The following is a 26,168-nucleotide window of genomic DNA, read 5'->3' as shown; positions in this document are numbered from 1 at the left end:
GTTCTGCGGGGCGGGCTGCAAATGAGGCACTCGGCAGTGCAGGATGTACCAGGAATTGCTCCATCACCGCTCCTAATGGCTTAACCAACAAAATCCATATTCATAAATCAAGCCAGGAGCGGGAGCCGACCTCCGTTCAGCGGTGCAGCCAGGAATAAAGGCAGATTATGAATTGCAGGGAGCTGCTGCAGCTGCCACGGCTCGGCCTTGGCATTAAAGGGAGCCCAAGGAGAGAAGATACAATCAAAGCTGTCTGGCGGCAGCTGAAGGATTAGCTGAGTCAACCAGCAAAGAGCTGAGCTCATTTGTTGGGCTATTTTCAGGACCCTGGATGGAATTTTACCCTCAATTAGCGATCTCACACTTGGGCAGAGGGGAATCATCCGAAATGGGCTTTTTCCATGCGTTGGCTGTTTGGGTTTGGGCGTTGCAGGGGAGGGCTGGAGCTCACCGAGGCGAGCTGGGGAGGGCTGGGGAGTGGAGCCAGGGAGAGAGGGATGGGCCTGTCCTCTTTGGCCAAGGGAATTGTGGCGCAGGGAGTGTCACAAATGTGTTGGCAGAAGGAGCTGGTGGTGTCTCACCACCACACAGGGCTGTCACCAGCACTGGGTCAGCCCAGCCGTGGCTTTTTCTCTCCCCCCACACCAGGGATTCATCATTTTCCAGCCTGAAAATGACCAATGTCACTGGAAAACCCTGCACAAAGTCTGGCTCTGCCCCTCACAGCTGAGCTTTGGGTTATCACAGAATCCCGGAATGGTTTGGGTTGGGAGGGACCTTAAAGCTGATCCCATTCCACCCCTGCCATGGCAGGGACACCTCCCACTGTCCCAGGGGGCTCCAAGCCCTGTCCTGGGGACACTTCCAGGGATGGGGCAAACAAAACCAGGGCCTGCCCACCCTCCCAGGGAACAATTCCTAATTCCCAATCTCCCATCCATCCCTGCCCTCCGGCACTGGGAGCCATTCCCTGTGTCCTGTCCCTCCAGGCCTTGTCCCCAGTCCCTCTCCAGCTCTCCTGGAGCCCCTCCAGGCCCTGCAAGAGGCTCTGAGCTCTCCCTGCAGCTTTCTCTGGGAGCCAGGCCAGGGTGACCCTGCAGCTGCCTCAGTTTCCCCCGAGTCCATCCCTTCCCCGGGAGCGTGGCAGGGGGAGGGAAGGGGCTCTGCAGGGCTGGCTGCTCTCCCAGCCCCAGGCGGGTGCAGGCAGCAGCTCCCTGTGACGGAGGGGCCAAAAATAGAACCTTTCCCGGGAGAGGAGAGGAATTACACTTTTCCTGACACCCTGCAATAGCCTTGAGGCTGCCAACGTGGTGATAAGCAGTTGTTTGCCTGCGCTCTGGAGCAAACGTGGTTTATCTCTTCCTTGTTCCAGCCCTGCAGGAAAAACCCAGCGATTTCGCTGCTGTGGGACCCCCCCAGGTCTGTATTTGATTGCTTTTCTCTCTCTTGCAGCAGCAGCAGCACCTGGAGATTGGACTGGAATTCCCAACCCTGGCAGGGCTCAGGGCCCTGCCGTGCTCTTGGATCAAAAGCCAGAAGCAGGAGGGGCAGGGGAGCTCTGCAGGGTTTAGGGAGGGTGAGCTGAGGGGAGCTGATTCCTGAATTAGAGGTGTTTTGGAGGCTGGGGAAGTCGGGGATGTGAGTGCCCATCCGGGCTGCTCCCTCCGGGCTTTTCCGGGAGCAGGAAACGCCTGCACAAACAAGAGGAAACACATCAGGCTGGGGAAAATCCTGACCTCCTCCTGCCAGGCTCAGGGCTCCAAGAGAAGGCTAAATCCCAGAGAAAACTGGGCTTCCCCCTCCCGCTGCTGTCCTGCCCCCAAAGTCCCGTTTTTGGGTGAGGGGATGCCACTGACCCCTGCAGGGCATGGTGATGCTGCTTTTCGTGCGCAGAGTTTGGTGGGCAGGAGAAAACCTCGCTGAGACCCTTCCCAAAACATGGATATTCCATGTGAAGCCGATTTTGGGTGTTTTTTAGCCAGCAGCTGCTGGGGGTGATGTCTCACTCGGGTGGTCTCAGCCTCTTGCAGCAGCAGCCCTGCTCAGCTCCACATTAAACTCCTCGAATCCCCTCCTTCCCTTCCACCTTCCCCGGGGCACTGCCGGCACAAGCAGAGGCTTTTCCCAGCTCCGGCCCATCTCCAGGAAGCAGGATGACATTAAATCCGAAACAAATTACTTTGTGCATCCGAGCGAGGCTGCTCGGATGCGTTTTCCTTCCCTGGCGATGGAGGCAGTGGGAATTGCAGCACCATTAACTCCTCCTTTCGCCTCCTGCGAGTTGTCAGCGCCTCTCCCCCGTGCCCGGTAAGTGCCTCATCCGCTGGCTCCGATGCTCTGCTGCGTCCCTGGAATCTTCTGTGCGCCCCCAGCAGCCTGGGAATGCTGCAGGGATCCCAGGGAGCTCCGGAAGGGCCACCCCGACCCCGGCATCCCACAGCTTTTCCTCCTGGTTCGGAACCTTTTGGGGTTTGTGGTGCAGGGTGAGGGGCTGGGGCAGCTGCCAGGCTCCAAAGCTTTTCCAGCCCGGAGGGAAACCAGCCGTGCTGCCAAGAAACTGCTGCTCGGAGGACAATAAAGGCTTTTAAATGTCAGGGAGGAGCAAAGCTGCGTTTTCCCCGCTTTTTGCCCCTGTTTTCTCCCCCTGGCTGTGCTGTTGGTGCTGCAGTGGGAGACGGGCGCTGGCAGCAGCTCAGGGCATCCCAGCGGTTCTGGATTTGGGATGGGCGATTCCTGGGGTTGCTCCTCCAGCATTCCAGGGTCCCAGCCACGGGTCAGGAGCTTCCAGGCCCAGCCTGGCTCAAGGACGGATGAAATGTGTTCATTCCCTGGGCAGACCCAGCCCCACAGGGGGTGGAACAGCTTTGGGTTCCTCTTTGGGCTGTGGGGTGCATCCTGCTGGCACTGAGGTGTCCCCAGCCCTTCGCCAGGCTCAGGGGGTGGGTGACGGCCCCGGAGGAGGTGACAGCAGCCCTGCTGGCCTCTGCCACACCTCTCGTGCGTGTGCCGTGCCCGGTGGCCCTGGCAGGAGCACCAACAGGTCTTTCCAGTCCCGCCGGAGCCGCCGGGAGCTGCCGTCGGCGGGCGGCACCCGGGGACAGGGAAAAGCAGCGGGCGCATCCCCGCCTCGCCTTGTTTGGCTTTCACTCTGTCACCCGGAGCTGGAATTAATCATTGCACGGCGGAACAGGCCGGCGGGAGTGTCACTGTCGCTGTCCCTGTCCCGCCAGGCCGTGCCCGCCCCGGGCCGGGCATCGCCGGCGCCTCTGGAAGGAGCAGCTCCCGGGGCCGGAGGTAAAAAGGGGATTTTGGGGTTCCCCGGGAGCAGGCTGAGCTGCAGGGAGGGAATATCGGGGCCGGGCTGCAGCAGGGAGGGTGGGCTGGATCCCCCTGGGGCTCTCCCCAGCTCCGTGGGGATTTGCAGGCAGAGCTGGTGGGTGCAGATCCCTGGGGATCCGAGATCCAAACAAGATCCAGGCTTATCGGGAGGGGAAGCAAAGGGAAAGGAGCCCCGTTCCCTCTTCTCCAGCCTGTGCCAGCCTCTCCACCTGTGTTCCCCTTTTATAAATGTGTTCAGCTCTCCTTTTAGGAAAGATAAAACAGATTTCCTTCTGTGTGTCACGACTTTCCTGCAGGTTCCAGGGAGACTGAGGGTAATTGTCACACTTCCATCCCGCTGGCTGCCCGAGCTGCTCTGCCGTGCCACGCGTGTGGTGGCAGATGTTTGCTGGCCCAGAGGGCCCCGGGGACACACGGGCAGGGTTTTCTCCTCCCTGAAGGAATCAGCACCACGGAGGCGTGGGGCTGGGACAGCCTGGGGCAAACCCACAGCTCTGTGGGATCCATCCGTGGGGTGGCCTCGGCAAGGGCAGGGCATTCCCAGCCCCGAGCTGGGGTGGGGAACGTGGCTCTGGCACCTTCTGTGGGAATACCGCACCAAACGAACGTGGTTTGGGGCTGGTTTCCCAACCTGGATGCCAGCTGGGATTTACGGGGGAAGCTGGGGGCCAGAGCAGGGTTTATCTCCTCCAGCTCTTCCCTTGTGCTGGGATAAGGTGGGGAAATCTCTGTTTTGAACCACAAGAGCCCAGCAAAGGAGAATTCCTGTGTCACGCTGGCACGGAGGGAGGTTTTCCCTGCCCGTGTGACACACAGGGGATGTGGAGCTGGGAGCGCAGGGGCAGCCCTGTCCCCAAACACCTCCACACACGAGGAGAAGGGAGCTCTGGTGACTTCTACACCCGATCTTCAGGCAGGACTGAGAAAAGACCGGGATTTTCCCAACTGTTGAGCAAACGGGGGTGCTCAGTATGGGAGGGTCCGGCTTAATGCCACAAACAAGATTGGATTAGGAGGGATTTGCAGAGGGTCAGTGTGGAAGAGCGGCTTATTGAGGTTTTCAGCAGCTGTGTCACAACCATCCGTGGTGTGGCAACGCTGGGTTGCGTTGCGCTGCTGGTGGGTGCTGGGTTGGGGGGCCCGGGGAGCAGCCAGGAGCTGGGACCAGCACCAGGAACCCGGCACCGTCCTCGCCTCGGGAGGCTGAGCCACATCTTTGAGCCGTGAGATGGTGGAGGGTGAGGTTTTTTGGGGTTGGGGTGGTTTCCTACGGGGGGTCTTTTGAATGCAAATCAACTCATGCTGGTGTAAGTGTTGAAGCCTCTCGTTGTCCCTGTCCCTGTCCAGGTGCTTTGGCTCTGGTGGCACAGCCCTGCCCGGAGGAGCTGCCCCTCTGTTGGCACGGGGTCAGCCTGGCCCTGTGGTGGTACAGGGCTGGGCTTTGGGGTTTTCATCAGAGCTTTGGGGTTTTCATCAGAGCTTTGGGGTTTTTATCAGAGCTTTGGGGTTTTTATCAGATCTTTGGGGTTTTCATCAGAGTTTTAGGGTTTTATCAGAGCTTTGGGGTTTTATCAGAGCTTTGGGGTTTTATCAGATCTTTGGGATTTTATCAGAGCTTTGGGGTTTTATCAGAGCTTTGGGGTTTTTATCAGAGTTTTTGGGTTTTCTTCAGAGCTTTGGGGATTTTATCAGAGCTTTGGGGTTTTCATCAGAGTTTTGGGGGTTTTCATCAGAGCTGTTATCTCAGTCCTCACAGCAGGATTTGACATCCCAGTGGAACTGGAGTGGCAGCTCTGACACCCCTGTGGTGACAGGGACAGGACCTGAGTGACACGGAGCTGGGCCAGGGCAGGTTCAGGGTGGATCTCAGGGAAAGGTTCTTCCTCTCAGAGGGTGCTGGTGCTGCCCAGGCTCCCCAGGGAACGGGCACAGCCCCGGGGCTGCCACAGCTCCAGGAGGGTTTGGGATTGTTGGGGTGTCTGGGCAGGGCCGCAGGGACTGGATGATCCCTGGGGGTCATTTCCAGCTCAGGACATTCTGGGATCCTTCTGCCACCAGAGCTCCTCCCCTGGCCCTTGTGCCTGGCCCTGCTGCTCAGGGCTGTGAGGCTGAAAATTACCCAATGTTTCAGCAACTGCCACCAAATTTGCTTCCCCTGCGTGGATGGGGGTGTCACCCTGTCCCTGATGGGGACATCACCCTGTCCCTGATGGGGGTGTCACCCTGTGCAGATGGGGACATCACCCTGTCCCTGATGGGGAAGTCACCCTGTCCTTGATGGGGACATCACCCTGTCCCTGATGTGTGTGTCACCCTCATGGGGATGTCACCGCCGTGCTGATGGGGGTGTCACCCCGGTGGGGGTGTCACCCTGTCCCTGATGGGTGTGTCACCCTGGTGGGGGTGTCACCCTGTGCTGATGGGGGTGTCACCCTTATGGGGATGTCACCCTGTCCCTTATGGGGACATCACCCTGTCCCTGATGGGTGTGTCACCCTCATGGGGATGTCACCGCTGTGCTGATGGGGGTGTCACCCTGGTGGGGGTGTCACCCTGTCTCTGGTGGGGGTGTCACCCTGTGCTCAGCACCCACCCTGCTCTGTGCCTCCCCCCTGCTGCTGGCAGGCGTGAGCGTGGCTGTGCAGGACGGGCTGGCAGAGGGGAAACAGGGCACCTCTGGTGTGTGACAGCCACAGCCACCCCCAGAGCCTTTGTCTGCAGAACGGGAACACGGGGAGGGACACCCACGTCACCAGCAGCTGTCCCTGTGCCAGCGCTGCATCTGCAGCCCCACTGCCAGGGGGGATGTGGGCACCCCTGGAATGTGCCCAGGAGGGAGCAGGGCAGTGTGGAGGTGCCAGGGGGCTGTGGACACCCCTGGAATGTGCCAGGAGGGAGCAGGGTGGTGTGGAGGTGCCAGGGGGCTGTGGACACCCCTGGAATGTGCCCAGCAGGGCGGTGTGGAGGTGCCAGGGGGCTGTGGACACCCCTGGAATGTGCCCAGCAGGGCGGTGTGGAGGTGCCAGGGGGGCTGTGGGTGCCCTTGGAATGTGCCAGGAGGGAGCAGGGTGGTGTGGAGGTGCCAGGGGGCTGTGGGCACCCCTGGAATGTGCCCAGCAGGGTGGTGTGGAGGTGCCAGGGGGGCAGTGGGAGATGGTTCTGGGCTGGACATGGAGCTGGGAGAGGGGGCACTCTGCCAGGAGGGTGTTTTTGGGGGGCACCACCATGGGAAGATTTCCACTTGGGAAGTCTTGGGTGTCTCCTGAGGGTGCTGGAGGGTGAATAACCCGACCCGAGCCTGGGTTCTGCTCCTTGGCTGCTCCAGGCAGGCAGGGGATGGATGCTCTCCCCTCTCCCTGGGGCTCTCCTCTCCTTGCTAAGGTGAAGAATCCCCAGGCAGGGCTGAGCTGAGGTGGAGGAGGCTCAAAACTTCACAGAACCATGGAATTTTAGGTTTAGGTTGGAAGGGACCTTAAAGCTCACCCCATTCCACCCCCTGCCATGGGCAGCAGCACCTTCCCCTGCCCCAGGCTGCTCCAAGCCCTGTCCAGCCTGGCCTGGAACATCTCCAGGTGCCAGGGACGTGTGAACCCCCAGCATTTCCATGCCCCAAACGCAGGGTCAAGAGCAGAATAAACAGATAAAACCGACCAAACAAAGACCAGACATCCAGGTGGAAACCCAACCAACAGGAGCGGGCGAGGGGGAGGCACCAGAACCCTCCCCACGGTGTCGTGTCAGAGCTGGGGCTGGTTTGGCCGTGTCGCTCGCAATTCCTGAAGTCTTGCCTTAATTATAACAATCAGCCCGGGCAGACAGTCAATTAGGGATGCTCCTGGGCTGCTGCTGAGCTCAAGGGCTGTGTCACAGGCGAGCTGCTCCCTCCCCGGGCTGATGGTGACGGGCGTGCAGCGTGCCCGGCTGGGGATGGAGGGGACAATGAGCAATTTCACACTAATTGCCATCGTTTGAGCTCTCCGTGGCAGGAGTGACTCACCCTGCCTCACTCCTGCCTCCAGAGCGCTGAAAACCACGCAGCTGAGGCTTTGGGCTCTTTCCCGGGGGTGCCCTTGAGCAGCAGAGCTCAGCTTTGGCCGGGCTGTGCCAGGGATGCTGCATTTCCCACCCCAGCAGTGCTTCCCCGGGATCACGCAGCTCCAGGGCAGGGGGGATGTGGATGTGACTGCTTTTTGCTCTTCCTGAGCGCCAGAGTGGGGCTGCAGGTCCTGCAGGGCGTGCTGGGGCAGCAGCTGCTGTCCCCCTGTCCCTGGGGGATGCTCTGATGCGCAGCAAAGGGCTCTGCTCGGGGTGATGCTGGGGTGGGGAGGACGAGCAGGAGCGGGGATCCTGTGCTGATATGGGGGTTTCCAGCCTCCTCTGCTCCCCCAAATCCTCGGGGAGACCCCCCTGGGTTAACCCAGGCAGTGCCTGGGTCCTTTTAGGAGGGCTGAGGTGCCCTGGCACAGGCTGGCAAGGTGGCCTTGGTGGCCTCCTCTCCAAACTCGTTTGCTTCTCTTTGTGTCAGAGACTCCCCTATGTTGAGAGCACCCCAAAATTGCCCCCCCAGGCATGTGACACCCCCTTGTGGGACATCCCCCCTCCCAGGGGGCTCAGCCTTGCCCTGCTTCCCATCTCTTGCCGTCAAACCCCTGCAGGTTTTTGGTTTTTTTCTCCAGTTTTCCTCCAGTTTTCCTCCAGCCAGATCCCAGCACTGCCCTGCGGGTGGGCAGCAATTCCCCCAGACTCTGCCCTTGTTCTGTGCTGCTCCCACCCAGTTCCTCCTCCCCACTGGGGCTTTCCCACCTCTACTCTCACCTGACACTTCTTCCCCCGGAGTGGCTCACCTGGGGAGGAGCAGAGCAGATAATTCACAATCCTCAGGGGGCTGAGTGCTGGGGAGGCCTGAAAACCAGCTGAAGGTGAGGAAAAGGGCTGGAAATCCCCCTTTGATGGGGATCCTGGTGAGTTTTGTTAACTGTTCCAGATGTCAAGGTGCAGAGGGGCTTGGACAAAGAGTTTTGGGCTGGAGAATCCCCCTTTTCTGGGAACCCCACCTTATTCTGGTTAATATTTGTGATGTCTGCATGTGCCAGGACTTAGGCTGGTTTGGGCTGGAAAATCTCTCTTTAATGGGGACCCCATCATATTTTAATCAATATTTGGGATATCTGCATGTGCCAGGACTTAGGCTGGTTTGGGCTGGAGAATTTGTCTTTGATGTGAATCATTCCTAATTCTGCTGCGTGTCCCAGCTGTCAGGGTGCACAGGGGCTCGGAGAGGCTGTGGGCTGGAAAATCCCCCTTTTCTGGGAACCCCACCTCATGCTGGCTAGTATTTGGGATGTCTGCATGTGGTGGGACTTGGGCTGCTTGGGACTGGAGAATCCCTCTTTGATGTGACTCTTGCATAATTTTGCTGGGTGTCCCAGGTATCAGGGTGCACAGATGGGCTGTTTTGGGCTGGAAAAATCCCTCGTGGATGGAAACCCCACCTTACTTTCCTTGATATTCTGCCTAACTGCACGTGCAGAGACTTAAGATGATTTCGTCCCCCTTTTGATGGGGACCCCACATCACTTGATCGATATTTTGGGTATTTCCCCCCGCAGCTGCTTAGGCTGGAGAGCTCCCCTCTGATGGCGATCCCACCGAATTTTTCTTAATATTTCCCAACCTGGGGCGCGCAGGGGCTGCTTTTGGGGGAGGGTGGGAATCCCAAACGCCGGCTGCGTGTCGCGGGGAGGGCTCTGGGGAGCCGCCCCGGCGTGGCCGGGTGGCACCGGGAGCTTTTTTGCCCGGCGCTGTGCGCGCAGCCGCGCGTGGGCACCGGGAGCGCCGGAGCTCCGCACGGAGAGAGGGAGGGAGGAAGGAGGGAGGAAGGAAGGAGGGACAGCAGCGTCCCCACGTCGCCTCCATCGCTCGTTCCCCGGCCTGCCGGCCACCCCCGGGCCGGATGCTGCCGGGGCAGCGGCGAGCCGAGGCGCTGCGAGGTAAAAGGCGAGGGAGGAGGGAGGATGAGGATGAGGATGGCGCGGTGACCCCGCCTGGGGACAGGCCTGCGCTTGGCTGCGGTTTAATCCGTCCTCTGTCCCCATATCCCGCCGGGAGGGGACACCCCGCTTTTTTTTCCCAGCTGGTTTTGGGGCTCAGCACATCCCGGGGGATGCGGCCATCCTCCCCGGGAAGGGTCCCCGTGCGCTCCCGCTGGCCCCGGGCTCCGTTCGCAGCACCGGCCGCATCCCGGAGACCCCCGGCCGCATCCCGGAGACCCCCCCGCGGGGGCTGGAAGCAGCATTTCCCCTGGGAATGGGCGGCTGAGGGTGGTCGGGGCAGGGAACCCCTCCCTCGTGTGCTTTTGCCGGGTGAAAACGGGAATTGCAGAATAAGCAAGCCCCGTTTCGGGGCTCGCCGGGGATGCGGCCGTGGCCCAGGGGGGGTGCGGGAGCTGTGCCGCTGGGAAGTGTGAAAGGAGACACCGCTGCTCGCACAAAAGCCCGGCTTACGCAGCGCAGCTCTATTCGAGAGACATTTAATTCTCCCCGCAAGCCCAGGCGGACCGGGAGCTGCCATCTGGTGTCTGATGGCAGCGGGGGAAAAGGAAAAGGCTCTCCGGGAAGGGAAGCAGGGCAAGCTGGGAGCTCGCCGGGCTTCGGATTCCCGGGAAATGGCTCCGGTTCAAGGGCTGGGTGAAGGATTTGTGAGTGCCCCGTGAGAGCTCAAGCCGGGCTTGGGAAGGGGAGGGATCCGCCTGGAAGGCAGCAGCGCCCCAGCACCGGGGCAGGGAGGGGAGGTGATGCTGGGGGATAAATCCTCTAGACCTACACGTATCACATGCCAAAAATCCTGCCCCGTCAGCGATTGGGATCCCGGTGGCGGCTCGGGATGGGCCGGGCGCTGGCTCTGCCCCGCAGCGAGTGTGTGCGGTCTGTGCCCCGCCTGTGCCAGCCCAGCCGGGCACCGCTCTCAGGCACCCCCCTGGCACCCAGGGAATTCTTTTAGGGAATCGCAGGGCTGCGGCAGGGCTGCGCCTTGGCCAGGGCACAGCCGGAGCCTCCCCGGGTATCCGTGCCCAGGGAGCGGAGCGGATCTGCGGCGGGGACCGGCGAGCCCAGCCAGGGGGAATTTCGGCTCTCCAAAGTGCCAGGGTGTGTTTAAACCGGGAGGTTGGTGTGTTTGCATTCAGCGGGGTGCTCGGGACGGGGGGGATAAGCGCGGTACCTCCGGATTTAGGGCGCGTTTGGGGACCTGGCACTCGGCGGGTCTGCTGGAGCCGTGACCCCGCTGCCGGCGTGTTCTCCCCGCGGGAGGGACACGGGGAACAAGACTGACCAGTTCCCGGAGGAAACAGGCTGTTCCCGCACGGCACAGGGAGTTTTCCTTGGCAGGCACTCAGCCGTGCCCAGGGTGCCCCTGCAGAGCCCGGCCGGGCTGGCTCCGCGCCCGCGGTGGCACAAGCGTGGCACACAGGGGTGGCCGCGCGGTGTCCCCGGGCAGTGCCAGCAGCGGGAGCGGGTGGCACTCCCGCGTCAGACCCGTGCCGGGGCTTGTGGATGGGACAAGGGAGGATTTCCAGGGAGGGCCGCAGCGTGGAGAGGCGCCAGCGCCGAGCAGCGGCGCTTTGCCAGCCCCTGAGCAGCGGTGGCACCCTGTGCGTGTCCCAGAAATTCCTCCCGGCGTGTCCCCCCCGCATCGGGGCTGCCTCCTCTGCAGGGCATCAGCACTCTGACCCCTTTCCTGCAGGCTGGGAAGGATCTGTGCCCTGGCACAGCTGGCGGAGAGGCGTGGGATATGTTGGGGTCGCCTGTGCTGCAGCACGGGGCACAAACCCTGCCCTGGCCAGCGCCAGGTGCTGCCCAGGTGAGCATCCCTCGCCCCCGCACGGCAGCGGGCTGCAGGCAGCCCTTGGCATGGGCTCAGTGCCAGGGCTCTCTGCAGAGCTCTGGCTCTGTCCAAAGGAGCAGAGTTGTCCCCTCCGGGCTGCCAAGACGAGTCCTGCAGGAACGTGGGTTGTGGCTTTTCCCCTTTCCCAAAGCTGAGTGCCCCCAGGGGCTCTCAGAGCTCCTGCCCTCCGTGTCTGGGTGCCAGACTGCAGGGATGAGGCCACGAGGAGGCAGCCAGAGGTTTCTTGGCTTTAATTACGGTTTTTAGTCATCCCTGACAGCTGCAGGCTGGAGCACTGTCTCCGTGCAGGATGCAGTGAGTGTGGGTTGGAGCGGTGTCACCGTGTGGGATGTCACCCACGGCCAGAGCTGATAACAGGGATTATCTCAGTTTGTCATCCAGCTCTGGGGACAGGCTGGGAGCAGCGCATTGGGCTGGAGAGAGAGGAGAGCTGGGACCCAGCTTGGCCAAATCCTGCTCCCCAGTGGGATTTCCATTGGATTCACAATGGAATCACACCCTTCCCAGGTGTGAATCGCTGAGCCCTGCAGCAAACCTGACCTCAGCACCTGGAAAAAGCCCCGAGGGGAAACTCTGCAGGGCTTAGGGATGCTGGGAAATCCAACCAGGAATGCTGGATTCAAGGGCAGGTCATGGATAAAAGCTGCTTGCACACGTGTGCAGCTGTAGGTGAATCATTCACATCTACCCCAGCGTTTCTTTTTGGTGAAACCGGGCATTTTCCACAGTTTCAGGGCACCATGGGCTTCCTGTGGCATTCCCACGCGTGGCTTCAGCACATTCATGGATTCTATTCCTGTGCTGCTGTCTCCACTTGTCTGGATGAGCTTCATGGTCAAAGTCAGCACTGCTGAATTTCAGGATGATGCTGAAGCTCGTGATGTTGTATCAAGGCTCCCAAGCAGCCTAAAATTCCCTTTTTATCCCAGAACCCTCATTTCCTGTCAGACTTGACCCAGCCAGGCACAGGACCCCCCTGGGCTGTGCCTGGGCACTGGTGGGATGTGCAGCTGTGCTGGGTCCATGAGTGGATGGTGCCAACTGTGGGACCTGAGGCTCTCATTTGGTATTTTGGCTACTCCTTCCCTGGATTTGTCCTGCTGGAGCAATGAAGAGGTTGGGGAGTGGGGACAGGGCTGGTTTTGCAGCTGGTTTTGGGTTTGAAGCTCTTCTGGGCTCTGTGCTGAGGACCTTTGGGGGAGCCTGGGCACTGCCAGCAGCTGCTGACACCTTGGGACACCTTTGGTGGCCTTCACTCAAGGGCAGGGCTTTACCGTGAGCTGGTCAGTGAGGGATTAAATCTTTTCCATCCCCCCGTGAGCAGGATGCCCTCCTGGGGCTCCTGAGCTGAACTCCAAGACCTCCTTCCCATGTGCCTGGGCCTCACCACCATCATGGGGAAGAATTCCTTCCCAATGTCCCATCTAACCCTGTCCTCCAGCAGTGGGAAGCCATTCCCTGTGTCCTGTCACTCCATGCCTTCATCCAAAGTCCCTCTCCAGCTCTCCTGGAGCCCCTTTAGGTACTGGAAGGGGCTCTGAGGACTCCCTGGAGCCTTCTCTCCATCAGTGCCAAAGGGGCTTCGCAGCTGCTGTGGGAGTGGGAAGGGCTGGGGGCAGAGGCAGGGAGGGATGGAGGGATGGGTGGATGCAGGTCCCTGCAGCCGGAGAGGTGGTTTGGGATGGGTCACGCTGCCAGGGGCACGGAGCCAGGCTGCAGCTGGCTGGATCCCCGTGGGAGCACTGCCAGTCCCTGCTGTGCTGCAGCCTTGGGCTGCTCCGGTCCCAGGAGCCGAACTCTCCCGAGCTCCTGGAGCTCAGCAGTGTCCCTGCAGCTCCTGGGAGCCAGCTTTAGCTGTGCTCCGTGTGGGGGAAGCTGGGACAGAAGGCTGCCAGCAGAGGGGCTGCATGGGTTCTGCCACCCGAGGTGACTTTGCTCTCTGTCCCTGCTGTCCCTGGGGGACAGTGTCCCAGCCACTCAAGGAGCTGTGTTTCTCTCGCTGTCCCGTGCCCCAGAGGGTCCCTGGAGGAGAGGAGGAGGAGGGGGATGCTGCTGAAGAGCAGCTGCTCCTGCAGCCCAGGGCTTGTTTTCCCACTGTGCTGCGCTTGGTGAAACACGTCAGATTGGGTTTCAGCTTCATCTCCTGTTTGTCTGATGAGCTGCACATCGGTCCTTTGGGGGATTTTTGCTCTGGGGCGGTTGCCTGTGTCCTGGGATCAGTTCCCTGGAAGGCAGGGGGGGCTGTGTCAGTGTTGCTGTCGTGCTGCCCTGGGTTTGTCACTGTCACCTGTGCTGCTGTCCCTGCTGCTGTCCCACCTGTGCCCGATGCTGCAGTGTGTGCTGGATTGCAGACACCTGCTGGGGCAGAAACACCCCCAGTGAGTACACCAGTGACTCTCTGACACAGGGGCAGCTTCAGGGCGGCCCTGTCTTTGCCTCTTTTGCTGCAGCACTGTCCAGGATGGGCACGCACTGGAGCACCCCAGTCCCTCCCCATCCCTGTGCTCCCTGTACCTCCTTTGCAGGCCCTTTGCAATTTGGGGTGCCAAAACCCCGTAACTACAGTCCAGAGCTCTGCATCCTCATCCCATTCCAGTTCCTGTGGTGTCCAGCATTCCCTTTCCATTCCCAGCCCAGTCAATGGGTGTTAAACTCCGGGATGCTCCCGGAGATGATCCCATTTCCAAACGGGGTCAGACAGACCCGTGAGCAGAGAGAGGCCAGGGGCAGGAGGATGTCAGGGCTGCCCTGGAGAGTCACCAGTGTCCTGCCAGCTGCTGGCTCCTGCCAGCCCAGTTTTGCCCGTCAGGCCACGAGATGTCACATCCCAAATGTGACATATGGAGCTGAGGCTGCGGTTGTCCCTTTTCTGGGCTGAAGGATGGAAAACCCTCTCGAGTGGTGCCGACAGCATGTGAGCGTTCCGTGGGACTGCTGATTCACGTGGCTGCTGGAGAGGAGCCAGCTCTGTCTGTCCCTCACTGCTGACAGACATCCCGGGGACATCGTGGGTGGTGGCCTTGCCCAAGCTCCACGGCGGTGGTTCCCTGTTACCACAATATTTTTATGAAAATCCTTTGCCAGGATTTTTCTCTTATTCTAGCTGAGAAGCCTCGGAAAGGAAACGCAAACAATAAATATCTGATGGCTGTGGAGTGTGGACTAGAAGTTGTTTACCAACAGGTGCATCTTTGATTAGTCTCACATGAATTATTTCTACTTCATGACCAACCATGGTCCAGCTGTGTCGACTCTCTGAGAGTCACGGGTTTTTGTTATTCATTCCTTTCTATTCTCTTTCGAGCCTTCTGATAAATCCTTTCTCTCTATTCTTTCAACACTGCATCTTTAATATAACATATATCATAAAATAATAAATCAGCCCTCTGAAAAATAGAGTCAAAATTTTTGTCTCTTCCCTCATCCTGGTACCCCTTGAACGCAGCCACAGTTCCCCGGGGTCCTGTCCTCACTTTTGTCCTCCTTGTGTCTTTCAGATGTCCTGTGGTAGCCCGAGCCCCCCCAGGAGGTCCTGCCTGCCTTAGCCAGCATCCTGCCAGCCATGGCCTCAACGCCCCAGTGAGGGACAAAAGGACGAGGAGCGAGTGTCCCCAGCACTGCCACATCCCCTGGCAGAGCCATGGAGGCCCCCCTGGACGTGCCTGTAGGGAACCTCATTGACTTTGACAGCGAAACGCCCGCCTGTGACCCCTCAGAGCCTGCTCCTCCCGCTGCCCCCAGCGACAGCGGCCACCCCGGGGACACAGGGGAGGTGGCCGCGGAGGAGAGCGATGCCACCGAGTCAGCAGACAGCGAGAATGACATGGGGGACTCCCCGCAGCACTGGGGTGGCTACCGCCGCTCCTCCTCCAACGAGTCCTTCTCCTCCAGCCAGAGCACGGAGTCGGCGCGGGACGAGGCCGCGGCCGAGCGCCGGGAGTTCATGCGGAGCTACGTGGAGAAGATCTTCACCGGGGGGTGAGCGAGCAGGGCCAGGGACATCCCACGGGATGGGCTTGGATCTGGCTGCTTTCCCAGGAGCAGCAGTTTGTCCTTGACGCTGAGGGGGATGTGGCTTTTGCCTTGCACTCCTCTCCTGGCCACATCTTCCACCCGCAGCTCCCCTCCCTTCCTCTCCGTCCCCGTTCCCGTGCCAGGGGCTCGCTGTCCCCATCTCCTCTCCCCACTGATGCCCAGGGAAATGCCAGCGGCTCACACGTGCCCAGGGACCCTGTGGCAGCCCCTGGCTGTGTGCCCCCAGCCCTGCATCCCCCAGCTCCCTCCGTGGCTCCGTGTCAGGCTGGATGCAGCAAATGGAGCGTGAGGAGCAGCAACGGGGCTTGGTTTTGCTCTGGGGCTCCCTGCCTGTCTCTGGAGCTCAGTTTCTGCTCACACTGTCCTTGGCTCTTCCCTTCTCCCTCTGCCTTTGGTTTCCCTCCTGCCAGGGAGGGAGAACAGAGCAGCACAAGACTAGGGATGACAAAATGGATGCTCCTCTCCTCCTCTTCCTCTGCCTTCCTCCAGTGCCTGCACCAGGATGCTGATGCCAAAGGGGGGTGCGGGTCACGTCCTCGGCTTTAATGATGTTTTTTAATTTTTCCCCTGTTGCAGAGAGGATTTGGACCAAGAGGAGAAGGCCAGGTTTGGGGAGCTCTGCAGCAGCGAGAACGGGAAGGGCAGGGAGTGGTTTGCGAGATACGTGAGCGCCCAGGTAAGGGGGGTGCTGGGGAGGCAGCAGGGATCCTGCTTTGGAACAGCCTCGGGCCAGGGGGGTTTAATCATATCCCAGAGAAGTATTTTTGGAAGGCAGGAACTCGAGGAAAGTGAGGTAACCACAGCAGAGGGAGATACAGGGGCGAATAAATGCATTTGGAGCAGTTAAATAAACACACCCTTGGTGCAACGTGGGAGAGAATCCACTCGTTCTATTTAAAACTAAATCCCACCAGCACTCAGACACATCCTGTTCCCTAAAAAAAAAACCAAACCCAGACAGGCACCGTGCTCTGAGGGGAGTCCCAGCCATGAGTGCTGTTCTCCCTGCCCGTGGTGGGGGGTCCTGGGGGGCTGGGGCTGTTCCTGCTGCTGGGCTGAGCCCTGGGCTCTGTCCCTGCAGCGCTGCAACTCCAAGTGTGTCTCGGAGCAGACCTTCTACCGCCTGATGCAGTCCTTCGCCCTCGTGCTCTTCGAGTAAGTCCCGGGGGCACCCTGGGGCTTTGGGAACCCCCAAAAGGCCCTGAGGGCAGAGCTCTGTTGGGCTCCCATCACCGGGTGTCCTCACTGAGCCCTCCCTCTGTGCCAGGTGTCACCAGATGGACGACTTCAGCCCTGCCAAGAACCTCATGACCATGTGTTTCACCTATTACTACATAGGTAAGGGAGCCCCTGGGGAGGCTCTGCTGCTGCTGGGGGCTGGTGTGAAATGTGTCCTGTGCATGGGAAAGGTGTTGGAGGGGCGCCCCAGGCGGAAAAGAGCCCAAAATCCACGCAAACCTGGCAGAACTCCTCGCTGGGGTGGTGATGCTGCTTTGTCCTTGCTTCCAGCCAGGAATATTTGTGTGTGACAACCCCCAGGTTGTCACACAGCCCCTGGGGGTGGGATGTGAAGACCCCAGCCCAGAAGCACCTTGGTGAATTGTTTGGTGTGCAATGGCTGCTCCTCCACAGCGGGGTGGATTTTCTATCCAAAATGGGAGCGGGGAGGATAAAAACAAAAACCTCCAGGAACTGGGATGGGATCTGGGGTGTTTCCATCTCCTGGTGGGGCATGGTGGAGCTGGATGCAGGTCCCCAGCAGCTGGCAGCACTCAGGGCCGTGGGCCCGCTGAGCTCCTGGCACCTTTTCCCCAGGGAAACCTCAGGCCCTGCCCTTGGAGGCCAAGGAGAAGCCCACGGGCAGCATCGACTCGTACCTGAAGTCAGCGAACACCTGGCTGGCCGAGAAGAAGGACATCGCAGAGAGGCTGCTGAAAAACACCTCGGCCAAGACGGAGAATGTCAAGGGCTTCTTCGGGGGCCTGGAGACCAAACTGAAGGGTCCTGCCCCCAAAAAGAGCGAGTGGGTACCGCTGCCTCGGGGGGGCTGGGCAGGCACCGTGTCACGGCCGAGCCAGGGGTGTGCGGCTGGCGTGGCCACGAGAGCCTGGTGCCATGCTTTAGTCACTGTCACCTCGTGGTCTGGGAGTCCTGTTTCCCGTGGTCATTGTCCTAATTCCTCCTGATTTGTCTCAAAACTGAGACAGCCATGGAGTTATGTGTTCCGGGCTTGTTCTGCATTATCTCTGTACTGGGTCCGAGGGAGGGATGTCACCCTCTCTTTGTCACCTTTCTGGCCCTGGGGATGGTGGCATGGGGTCAGGGGGCCTCTCAAATGAGGTTCCCTCTGCCAGGGGGCCGTGGGCTGTTGGGGGGACAGGATTTTCAGAGCTGACATTGATTTCTTGTGCCACAGAGACGGTGAAGACAAACCGAAGGAGAAGCTGAAGAAGACCGGTGAGTGCAGCCAGCACTGGTGAAACAGGCACGGCCAAGGCACCCCTGGGGAAGGAGAGAGGGTTGGAAACGCTGGAATTCCTTGGGGCTGGGTTTGAAATTCCTATCACAACTCTTGTCCTGTGAGGGTCTTTTCCTCAGTGTGACAGGCTGCAGAGGTTTTGGCACCCACTGCCCCTGGGCACCTGTGTGTGCTCCCAGAGCAGTGCTCCAGGATCCTCCTGGGACATCCCTGCCTTCATCAGGGCTGAGCCCTGCCCTCCAAGGGCACTCAGAGCTCCTCCTCCCCTTGCTGTGGAGGTGTTTGGTTTGCAATCCATCCCGGCTGCTCAGCCACCAAACTGGGAGGGGGCACAAGATCCACACGTGGGTGGGAAGCTGGGAGTCCCCCAAGTGCCGGTGTGTGACTGTGTGTCCCCACAGTGTCCCTGCAGAGCCCAGAGGAGGAGAAGAAAGGGGAGAAGATCTACCTGTACATGCACCTCAAGCAGCAGCCGATCTGGTAAAGCCCCGGGGCGAGCTGGCTCCTGCGTGGGGAGGGGTTTGTCCTGCTGGCCACATGTCCCCAGATGGTCACAAGTGTCCCCAACAGAGCCGGCCTTGGCTCTGCAGGACCAGCCACCAAAGGGCTGGTCCAGAAATCTGCCAGGTTTGCTTGGCCCACCCTGACTCTTGGGAGGACTCAGGGACAGGCTGGGTGAGATTGTAGAATCCTGGAAGGGTTTGGGTTGGGACAGAGCTTAAATCCCACCCCATCCCACCCCTGCCATGTCAGGGACACCTTCCACTGTCCCAGGTTGATCCAAGCTCCATCCAACCTGGCCTTGGGCACTTCCAGAGATCCTTGGACACTTCCAAGGATCCAGGGGCAGCCCCAGCTGCTGTGGGCACTCTGTGGTTCCTAATTATAAAATCCCAGTTGGCCATTGCCAACATTCCCTCCCTCCTTCCCTCCCTGCAGGCACAACCTCCGCTTCTGGAACGCCGCCTTCTTCGACGCCGTGCACTGCGAGCGCAGGAAGAGGTCCCCCACCACCAGGTAGGACACGTCCCTGTGGGAAAAGCAGACTCTGTGTCCCCTCCAGCCCCCCGGGGAGCTCCTCCCAACAGCCCCGAGCTTGTCCAGCCCTGGGGAGATGCTCTGCTTTCCATCCCCACAGGAATCCTGCCGCGAGCGCTGGGCACTGTGGGGGTGTGCTGCTGAGACCCGCAGCCTGGCAGGGCTCTGGCAGCAGGAAGGGTTTCCTGCTTGTTGTGCAGCATTTTTGGGGGGGACCAGACCCTAGAGACGTGCCCAGAAATCCCAGCCAGGGCTCAGGCTGCTGGTGCTGAGCTTGCCAGCAGGTGTGGGAGGTGCTCGGTGCAGCCGCCAGGGAGGTGTAGTGGATGGAGGGGATGTCCCAGCTGTGCCCAGGAGGGAGAACCTGCAGCCAGCAAGGAGAGAAGCTGGGAATGGTGGCACTGCCAGCCCCAAAAATTGGGATAAACCTTCCAGGGAAGGGGCTGCTCATGTCGGGGATGCAGAAGTGGGTGAAACGCTCACCAAGCTTGTGCCCATCTCTTGCTGCACCCCGGAGCTGTGTGAGGGCTCCAGCCTCTCCCTCCTCTCCTGGCAGCAGTTTCCCACTCCCAGCCGGCCCCTCCCGCTGTCTGTGAGGCTCTGAGCTCTCCTTGGAGCCCTGGAGCCACCCCTTTTCCCCATTCCAGAGCGCTGACAGCCCTTTGGAGCAGCCAGCCCCTCTGTGTCCCCCCAAACCCCGAGCTGAGCCGCCGCAGCCCTGGCTCGCAGCCGGCGACGCTGTGCCAGGCTCAGCTCTGGATCAATCCCTGTTTTCCCCTTTATTGCTTTCCTTTTTTCTTTTTCCCAAGCAAGCCCCGGAGGAGCCTCTAGAGCAGCAGTGTAACCATAACTGCATTTGCTCTGATTAAGCCCCAAATTAGCAGCAGCAAGTGCCTCCCAAGGACAGACGCCACCGGCAGCTGCTCCCTGCTCCCGGTGCCTCTCCCAATTAATCTGATGGCCGAGCCTGCCTCGGCTGCAGGAGCAAGCCTGGCTGACAGAGGAGCTTTGGGAGCTGCAGCCTGGAGAATCCTGAGTGTCTCAGGGGGGTGGGAGGTGGTGGTGACCCCCCCGAGTCCTCTGGAGAGGATGCAGAATCCTTACAGTGAGCTGGGATGCTGGGCCGAGGACTGAAATCCCTGCAGGGATTGGGGTTGGGTTTGGAATTCCAGGTCTGTCCTTGGCCGTGGCAGATGCCCAGAAGATCCACGAGGATGGGGCTGAGGCCACCTCTGCGATGGGGTGACCAGGACATCTCTGGGGTGGCCGGGCTTTGTCCTTTGCGAGACCTGGGGAGGTTTTTCCTCCTCTGGGTGGGGAGGGCAGGGGAAGGGGGGAAGGGATCAGAACTAAACTCCTCTTTTTCTCTCTCTTTCCTCTCTCTCTGCCTCTAACAACCTTCTTCCATCTCTTCCTCTCTCCGTTCCCCTCCACCCCTCTGTCTTGCATGACCTTTTCACGCTCCACATTTGTGGGCCCCGTTTCTGCCGCCGCTCCAGAGGGAACACTGGGGAGGAAGAGGAGAAGAGGTGTGTCTGTCCCTGTCCTTCCTTAGCGTCCACAGGCTGGTGCTCCCTTCAGGTCCAGACCCTGCCCTGGGGACGGGGGGGATGTGTTTTGGGGGGCTCTGCGAGGCCCCACAGAGGAGGAGCAGCTGCGGGAGGTTGAGCATCACCCTCCCAAAGGGCCTGCGGGGTTTAGATTGGCTCCTCTTTCATGTGGTTCTCACAAAGGAGCCTGAATGGTTTCAAGCTGTGATATTTCGCTGGGAACATCCCTCTGGGCAGGTTTTGGGCATGAACTGAGTCTCTTTGTGTAGAAAGCATCCCCCTCTCCTGTCCTTCCTGCTTGCTCCTGGCTTCTGCTGCCACTTAGAGGTGCTGGGGATCCTTTGCCAGCTGGAAAAGCTGGCTCTTTTCCATTTTTAAAGCACTTTTCTGCTGCCATCCCTCAAGAAAATTAAAATTGCGAGTGGGGGGGCTGCATGTCACAATTGGGAGTGTTTCCCTGGAGCTGGGAACAGTCACTGCTCTCTTGGAGTGCGGGGTCTGGGGGCAAATCCCTCCAGGTGATGGCATGAGCAAGAGGATGAGGAATTTTGGAAGCCTGGCAGTGAATTTTCTGTGTGGCTGAGGAAGGTCCTGGCTGAGGGATGGTGTAAATATCACTGCTGGGGTTTGCTGCCTGGGGGGAAACGCTGCTGCTGCTGCTGCTGCTGGAAAAGGAAAGAGTTTTTGGAGAGTTCTCAGCACTTCCAGGCACAGCAAGGCTTCCCTGGATATCCCAAAATACAACCCCACAGCCCAGGGGGTTCCTTACCCCAGTGCCTGTCCTGCTGGTGAAGATCAAAGGCTTTGAGTGGAGCCACATGTGGGTTTTCTCCCTTCCCAGGCGTGTTACTCTCCAGAAACACGGCCAGATTTTTTTTTGGTGGCACTTTGATAATGTTTTTTCTCCCTTCTTCCTCCCTCCAAAACATAAAAAGACAGGAAAAAAAAAAAAGAGTTACACAAGAGGCATGTTTGTAAGTGAGCCAGTGGGGTCTGTGAAGTTTTGCTTCCAGATTTCAAAGCCCCTTAATTCGACTCTTCCCCTCTCCTTTCAGCCTCTACATTTGGCTGTGGGTTTTATTTGCCATCCTAAGCTTTATCTGAGAGAAATTACACCTTTTACTAAAAAATAAAACACGTTGTGTGCATTTCCAGAGCCCTGTAAACGGTGAGCTGGTGGCTGCAGGCTCGGCTCAGCAGCTTGGCTCATTCGGGTTGGGGTGATTAGTGGGGACTGGCTCCCTTTGTGGGGTCAGCCTGGCTGAGCACCACTTCCAGCCACGCTGGGGCTGAGCCAGCCTCACTGAATTTCGGGTGACATCCCCTCTACCCCCAGCACAGCTCCCCCCTCCTGCTTGGTATTCTGGCCAGCTCCAAGTGTCTGTTCTTCTCCTGGTGTTCTCCTCTTCCTTCTCCTCCATTTTTCTTCTGCCTATCCCTGTTTTTCCTCGCTTCTCCTCCTCTTATCCTCGGCTGTAGCCTCACCTGGTTCTGGGGAAGGGGCTGGCTTCACCCTGGAGCTGCAGTTTCCCTGGCATGCATGCACCGAGCCCTGCTGCCACCACCCCGAGTGGCATCCCTGTGGCACAGCCTTTATTCCCGGGGTGGGGACTCTGCCCCTGCCTAGAGCTGGTTGCAAACACCCAGAGCTTAAACCCCTCGACCCCTGAAGGTGCTGCTGCAGCCGCAGGGAGCCGGAGTGGAGCCGGGGCACCCTTGGGGCACTGATGGCATTTTGGCCCGTGGGGAGGGGTGTGGGAGCTCCCACCCTGTCCGAGGGGGAGGCATGTTTGGGGAGCACCTTGCTGGGAATATGGGGAGTCGGAGCCTTGCTGCAGATGAGGGACAGCTGCCTGGTGTCCCCCTGTCACCCTCCCAGGCTGGGGGGCTTCGGCAGAGCCCTGCTGGATGGCCATCCCCTGCTTCCTCCTCGTGCCCACGGTGGCACTGAAGGTGAGCTCTGTGCTGGAGGGATCGATGCTAATTTTAGCTCTTAATCTGGGCCTTTCCAGGCAAAGCCAAGGTTGGATAAGGTTTTTTTTTCCTGGGGCATCTCTTGCTTTGCTCCAGGGCAAGAGCTCTGCAGATGCATCCATGTTGTGAGCTCATCCAACGCCCAGCACCACACCCAGGGGCTCTCGGTGCCTTCCTGTCCTCCAGCAACGTGGCCCGGGGTGGGAGGAAGCAGGCAGGGGGTCCTGAGAGGTGACAGAGGTGACAGTGGTGCCAGACGGGCTTGTTGCTTGCAGGGAGAAGTGGTGCCACATGACGCAGGAGGAGCGCGACGACAGCCTGCGCTTCAACGAGAACATCACCTTCGGGCAGCTGGGGTGAGCAGGGCACGGGGGCTGCCCCCCTGGGGACGCCTCCCCGCTGTTCCCTCACTGGGGACATCCCTTGTGGTGCAGAGGATCCTTGACGCTTCTCCCTGGGACCTGCTCCTGCCCCTCTGTTGCACACCCAAAGGGACGGAGCTGAGCGCCATCCCAGTGCCCGCTGCGAGGGGCGGTGGAGAGGGAGAGGGAGGTGGGGGCAAGAAGGGGCAGCCTGGCCACTCTCTCACCCAGAGCCTCTCTGTCCTCCCTCAGCACCTTCATCCACAACATGCTGGCGTTTGGCCTCAACAAGAAGCTCTGCAGTGACTTCCTGAAGAAGCAGGCGACCATCGGCAACTTGGACGAAGGTAGGGGAGAGCCCGGGGGTGTGCAGCCCCTTTCCGGGATTCTGGGGGGATGGAGCGTGGATGGGAGGGTTCAGCAGCCTCCCTGAGCCCTTCTCTCTCTCCTTTCAGAGCAATACAAGCTGCTCAGTGACCACATCGAGCAGATGGCCACGGAGTAGCCGCTGGCTGGCACGCGGCACCGGAGAGACAGCGGCCGGCCAGGTGGGGAGGGGACAGGAGCCCACCTCCGGGGCTACCTGAGACTGCAGCTGGGCTACCTACAAACCAAACCACACACACGAGCTGCAATAAAACCTGCATGATCGTCCATCGAACTCTAGAGCTGCCCCAGGGCAGCCTGTAGACATAGGAGCCAAACAGCCCCCGCCCTCGCCAGACCCTCCCGCCTCTCTTGTCGGAGTAGACAGCCCCAAAAGTGGATTTGGTTGGTTCAAAAGCGAAACAAAACACAAGGGGAGAGCAGGAAGAGCGTGGCGGTGCAGCCCCCAGGTGCTGCGTCTGCAGCACCCCCCGTGATGAGGTCTCTGGTGGTAAATCCAGAGGGATCCAAGGCTGCCTTTCCCCGCTGGGGTCCCCTCGCTGAGGCTGGAGCTGCACCAGCGATGCAGGAGGTGATGGCAAGGACCACAGCCAGGAGCTGGGGCTGCGCCCAGCCACCATTCAGTCAGGTTCTGTGGTGTCCCCAGGGTGTCACCACTGCCTGGGGACGTGGGCAGGGTGGGGCCTTGCTGGGGGCAGAGGTGGGGCTGGCAGAGCGCTGCTGCCGCCCTCCCCGGGAGCCGGAGGGAAACCCTTCCCTTGGGAAACCTTCACGGTGCTGCCTGTGTGGGTTTGTAGCTCTGGGCAAAGGGACAGCAGTCTGCTCCATTTCATTAGCCTGGATCAGTAGGAAAAAAGCCATGGCCTTGGGCAGGATTGCAGGCAGAGGCAGAGGAGCTCTGCTTGGCTTGGGAGGAGATGACAAAACCTCATCCCTCTCCCTGCTGCCGTGTCAGTGTCGGGTTGCTGCTGGATTGTGACATTTCCCAAAGCCTCCTGGCATCCTGTGGCAGTAGATTAATGTTCTCCTTCCCCGGGCTGCTCCTCCCTGCCCCTTCCTTTGCTCCAGCTGCTCATCCATCAAACCTGAAACAGCCCCGTCCAAAGGACACCCCCTGCTCTGCTCCAGGGGCAGCAGATCTGTTTTATCCCTTGGACCTTGGTGTTTGCAGAGAGGCTGGGGACACGGGGACACCTCTGGGGACACGAGGACATTGCTGGGGACACGGGGACATCGCTGCTCCCCTCTGCAAGGAGCAGCCCACAGGGGCAGACACCCCCAGCCCTGCACAGCCAAGGATCCAAGAGCTTCACCCCAAAAACATCATCCTGCAACACGAGTCCAGGTTTCAATCAATCCATCTTCCCTGCGCTGCCAGCTCTATCCCATAGCAAATAGCATAAAAGGGTAATTTTCCCATGTAGCTCTCGGCTTCTGGTGTCATTTCCAAGCATCAAAGAGATGCTTTTACCTAAGCTGGGCTTCCCTTGCTGCTGGGGATGGGATCCATGCTGGGTCTTGTAGGAAGGACAAATCCAGCACCAATTTTTCCTTGGCCATTCCCAGACCTGGGCAGAGTCACTGGAAAAGGGTTTTTGTTGGGGTCAGGGGCTGATGTTGGTCCCTCATCCCAATAAACCCCTTCCTGCTGGATAAAATGTGCTGCACCATGAGCAGCATCCTGGAGCATCCCATCCCCGTGCCCTTCCCTGTCTCTGTCTCCACTCAGGTCTTTCCCAAATCCTCCTTCATTTCTTTATTATTATGAATATTAATATTATTATTTTTTCCAACATGAAAAGAAATGTTCAGCGCTGAAGTATATATATTATTTGCATGTGTATTTTTCTATAAAAACAATTAAAATCCAATAAAAAATAGCCATAAACCCTCCTCGACTGGGCCTGTGTGGAGGATGAGATGTGAGAGAGAGAGATTGGAATAAATTATCTTAGAAATGAATAATTTTGCTCAATTGTTGTTGTGTTTTTTAAGCAGATGGATTTTCTCCACGCTGCCTGTTCGACCTCAGCAGTCCCTGGTGCCTCCGCCAGCTTCTCCCTTTTGATAATCTATTTTTTAATAGAGAAAAATTGTTGTACCTTTTACAGAGATGTTCACGTTTGCCCCGGAGCCAGAGAGGCACTTGAAGGAGATTTCATTTCTATTTTCTTTTCCCTTGTGCTTTCCATCTCTGCCAGTGGCCTCGGAGCTGATGGCAGAGCTGGGATCCTGCTCTGGCCTCGGGACATTTGATTTCAGTGTGTTTAAAAATCAATTACTCGGTATTATCTTATTAAAAGAAAGGATGTTCCCTTAGGTTAGCAGGCTGGGAATGTCATATTCCACCCAGGATTCAGAGTCCACGTCCCCTCAGGTCTCCGTGTGGCCAAGCTGAGCCTGTTCCTTGTCCTGCAGGGCTGGTTGCTCTCTTGCTAGCCCAACACCTCTCTTGGTAGCCCCGTTTCTCTGAGGAAGGAGCTTTCCCTGCTCCTTGTTTTTATTGAAATACCCCCCCTGTGCAGGAGGGAAACCCACCAGCCCCAAAGCTTGGGTGTTTTCACTGGGTGTGGAAAACAAGGAGCCTGGGATCAATTTTGTTCCCTCCACCTGCTGAATTCCTTATCACCCGGCTGTGCCTGATAAGTTTGTGTGGATAGGAAGGGAGGGGCTTGTTCCTGAGGTGTTTGCCCAGCTCCAGGTGCCCCCTGGCACCTCCCTTTTCCCGGTTTTGCTGGCTGGGTGCTTAGAATTGTTTTGTGAGGCTGCAGGGGCAGTTTAGGAAGCGGGGATGAGATTTGGGGCTGCTTCATCCCAGCCTTGGGAGGATGTGAGATCCATGACCAGTTAGCCTGGAGCTGGGAGATCTCCTGAGCTCTGGGAAGTGCCAAGGGACAGAATCCCTGTCCTGCTTGGGAAGTGCCAAGGGAGAGAATCCTTGTCCTGCTTGGGAGATGCCAAGGGACAGAATCCTTGTCCTGCTTGGGAAGTGCCAAGGGACAGAATCCTTGTCCTGCTTGGGAAGTGCCAAGGGAGAGAATCCTTGTCCTGCTTGGGAGATGCCAAGGGACAGAATCCTTGTCCTGCTTGGGAAGTGCCAAG

General features: G+C 59.2%; 1 protein-coding gene across 6 annotated transcripts; it reads left to right on the top strand.

Annotated features, from left to right (window-relative positions):
• The first annotated feature begins 1,266 nt into the window (after positions 1-1,266).
• Positions 1,267-25,028, top strand: KIAA0513 (KIAA0513 ortholog). Of its 6 annotated transcripts, none has more exons than XM_038148302.1 (13): positions 1,267-1,419; positions 14,739-15,219; positions 15,853-15,952; positions 16,358-16,431; positions 16,544-16,614; positions 17,092-17,299; positions 17,693-17,733; positions 18,157-18,235; positions 18,695-18,772; positions 20,293-20,322; positions 22,593-22,673; positions 22,932-23,026; positions 23,135-25,028. In XM_038148302.1, the coding sequence occupies exons 2-13, from the start codon at positions 14,882-14,884 to the stop codon at positions 23,182-23,184; spliced, it is 1,245 nt and encodes a 414-aa protein (XP_038004230.1). In that variant the 5' UTR covers positions 1,267-1,419; positions 14,739-14,881; the 3' UTR covers positions 23,185-25,028. The 6 variants fall into 6 exon arrangements, with proteins under 6 accessions (XP_038004230.1, XP_038004235.1, XP_038004231.1 ...); XM_038148307.1 differs by having other exon boundaries at positions 1,274-1,417; positions 14,736-15,219; XM_038148303.1 differs by lacking the exon at positions 1,267-1,419 and adding an exon at positions 1,547-2,307.
• The last annotated feature ends 1,140 nt before the right edge of the window (positions 25,029-26,168 follow it).

Source organism: Motacilla alba, chromosome 11 (assembly GCF_015832195.1).
Source record: "Motacilla alba alba isolate MOTALB_02 chromosome 11, Motacilla_alba_V1.0_pri, whole genome shotgun sequence".
In the NCBI taxonomy this organism is placed as follows: Eukaryota; Metazoa; Chordata; class Aves; order Passeriformes; family Motacillidae; genus Motacilla; species Motacilla alba.
This window is presented reverse-complemented; position numbering and strand designations above follow the sequence as displayed.

Coding starts and splice junctions, on each gene's coding strand:
- KIAA0513 (XM_038148302.1), top strand. CDS start 14,882: ATGGAGGCCCCCCTGGACGTGCCTGTAGGGAACCTCATTGACTTTGAC. Junction 18,236..18,694: donor CTCAAGCAGCAGCCGATCTG/GTAAAGCCCCGG, acceptor CCCTCCCTGCAG/GCACAACCTCCGCTTCTGGA. Junction 22,674..22,931: donor ATCACCTTCGGGCAGCTGGG/GTGAGCAGGGCA, acceptor GTCCTCCCTCAG/CACCTTCATCCACAACATGC.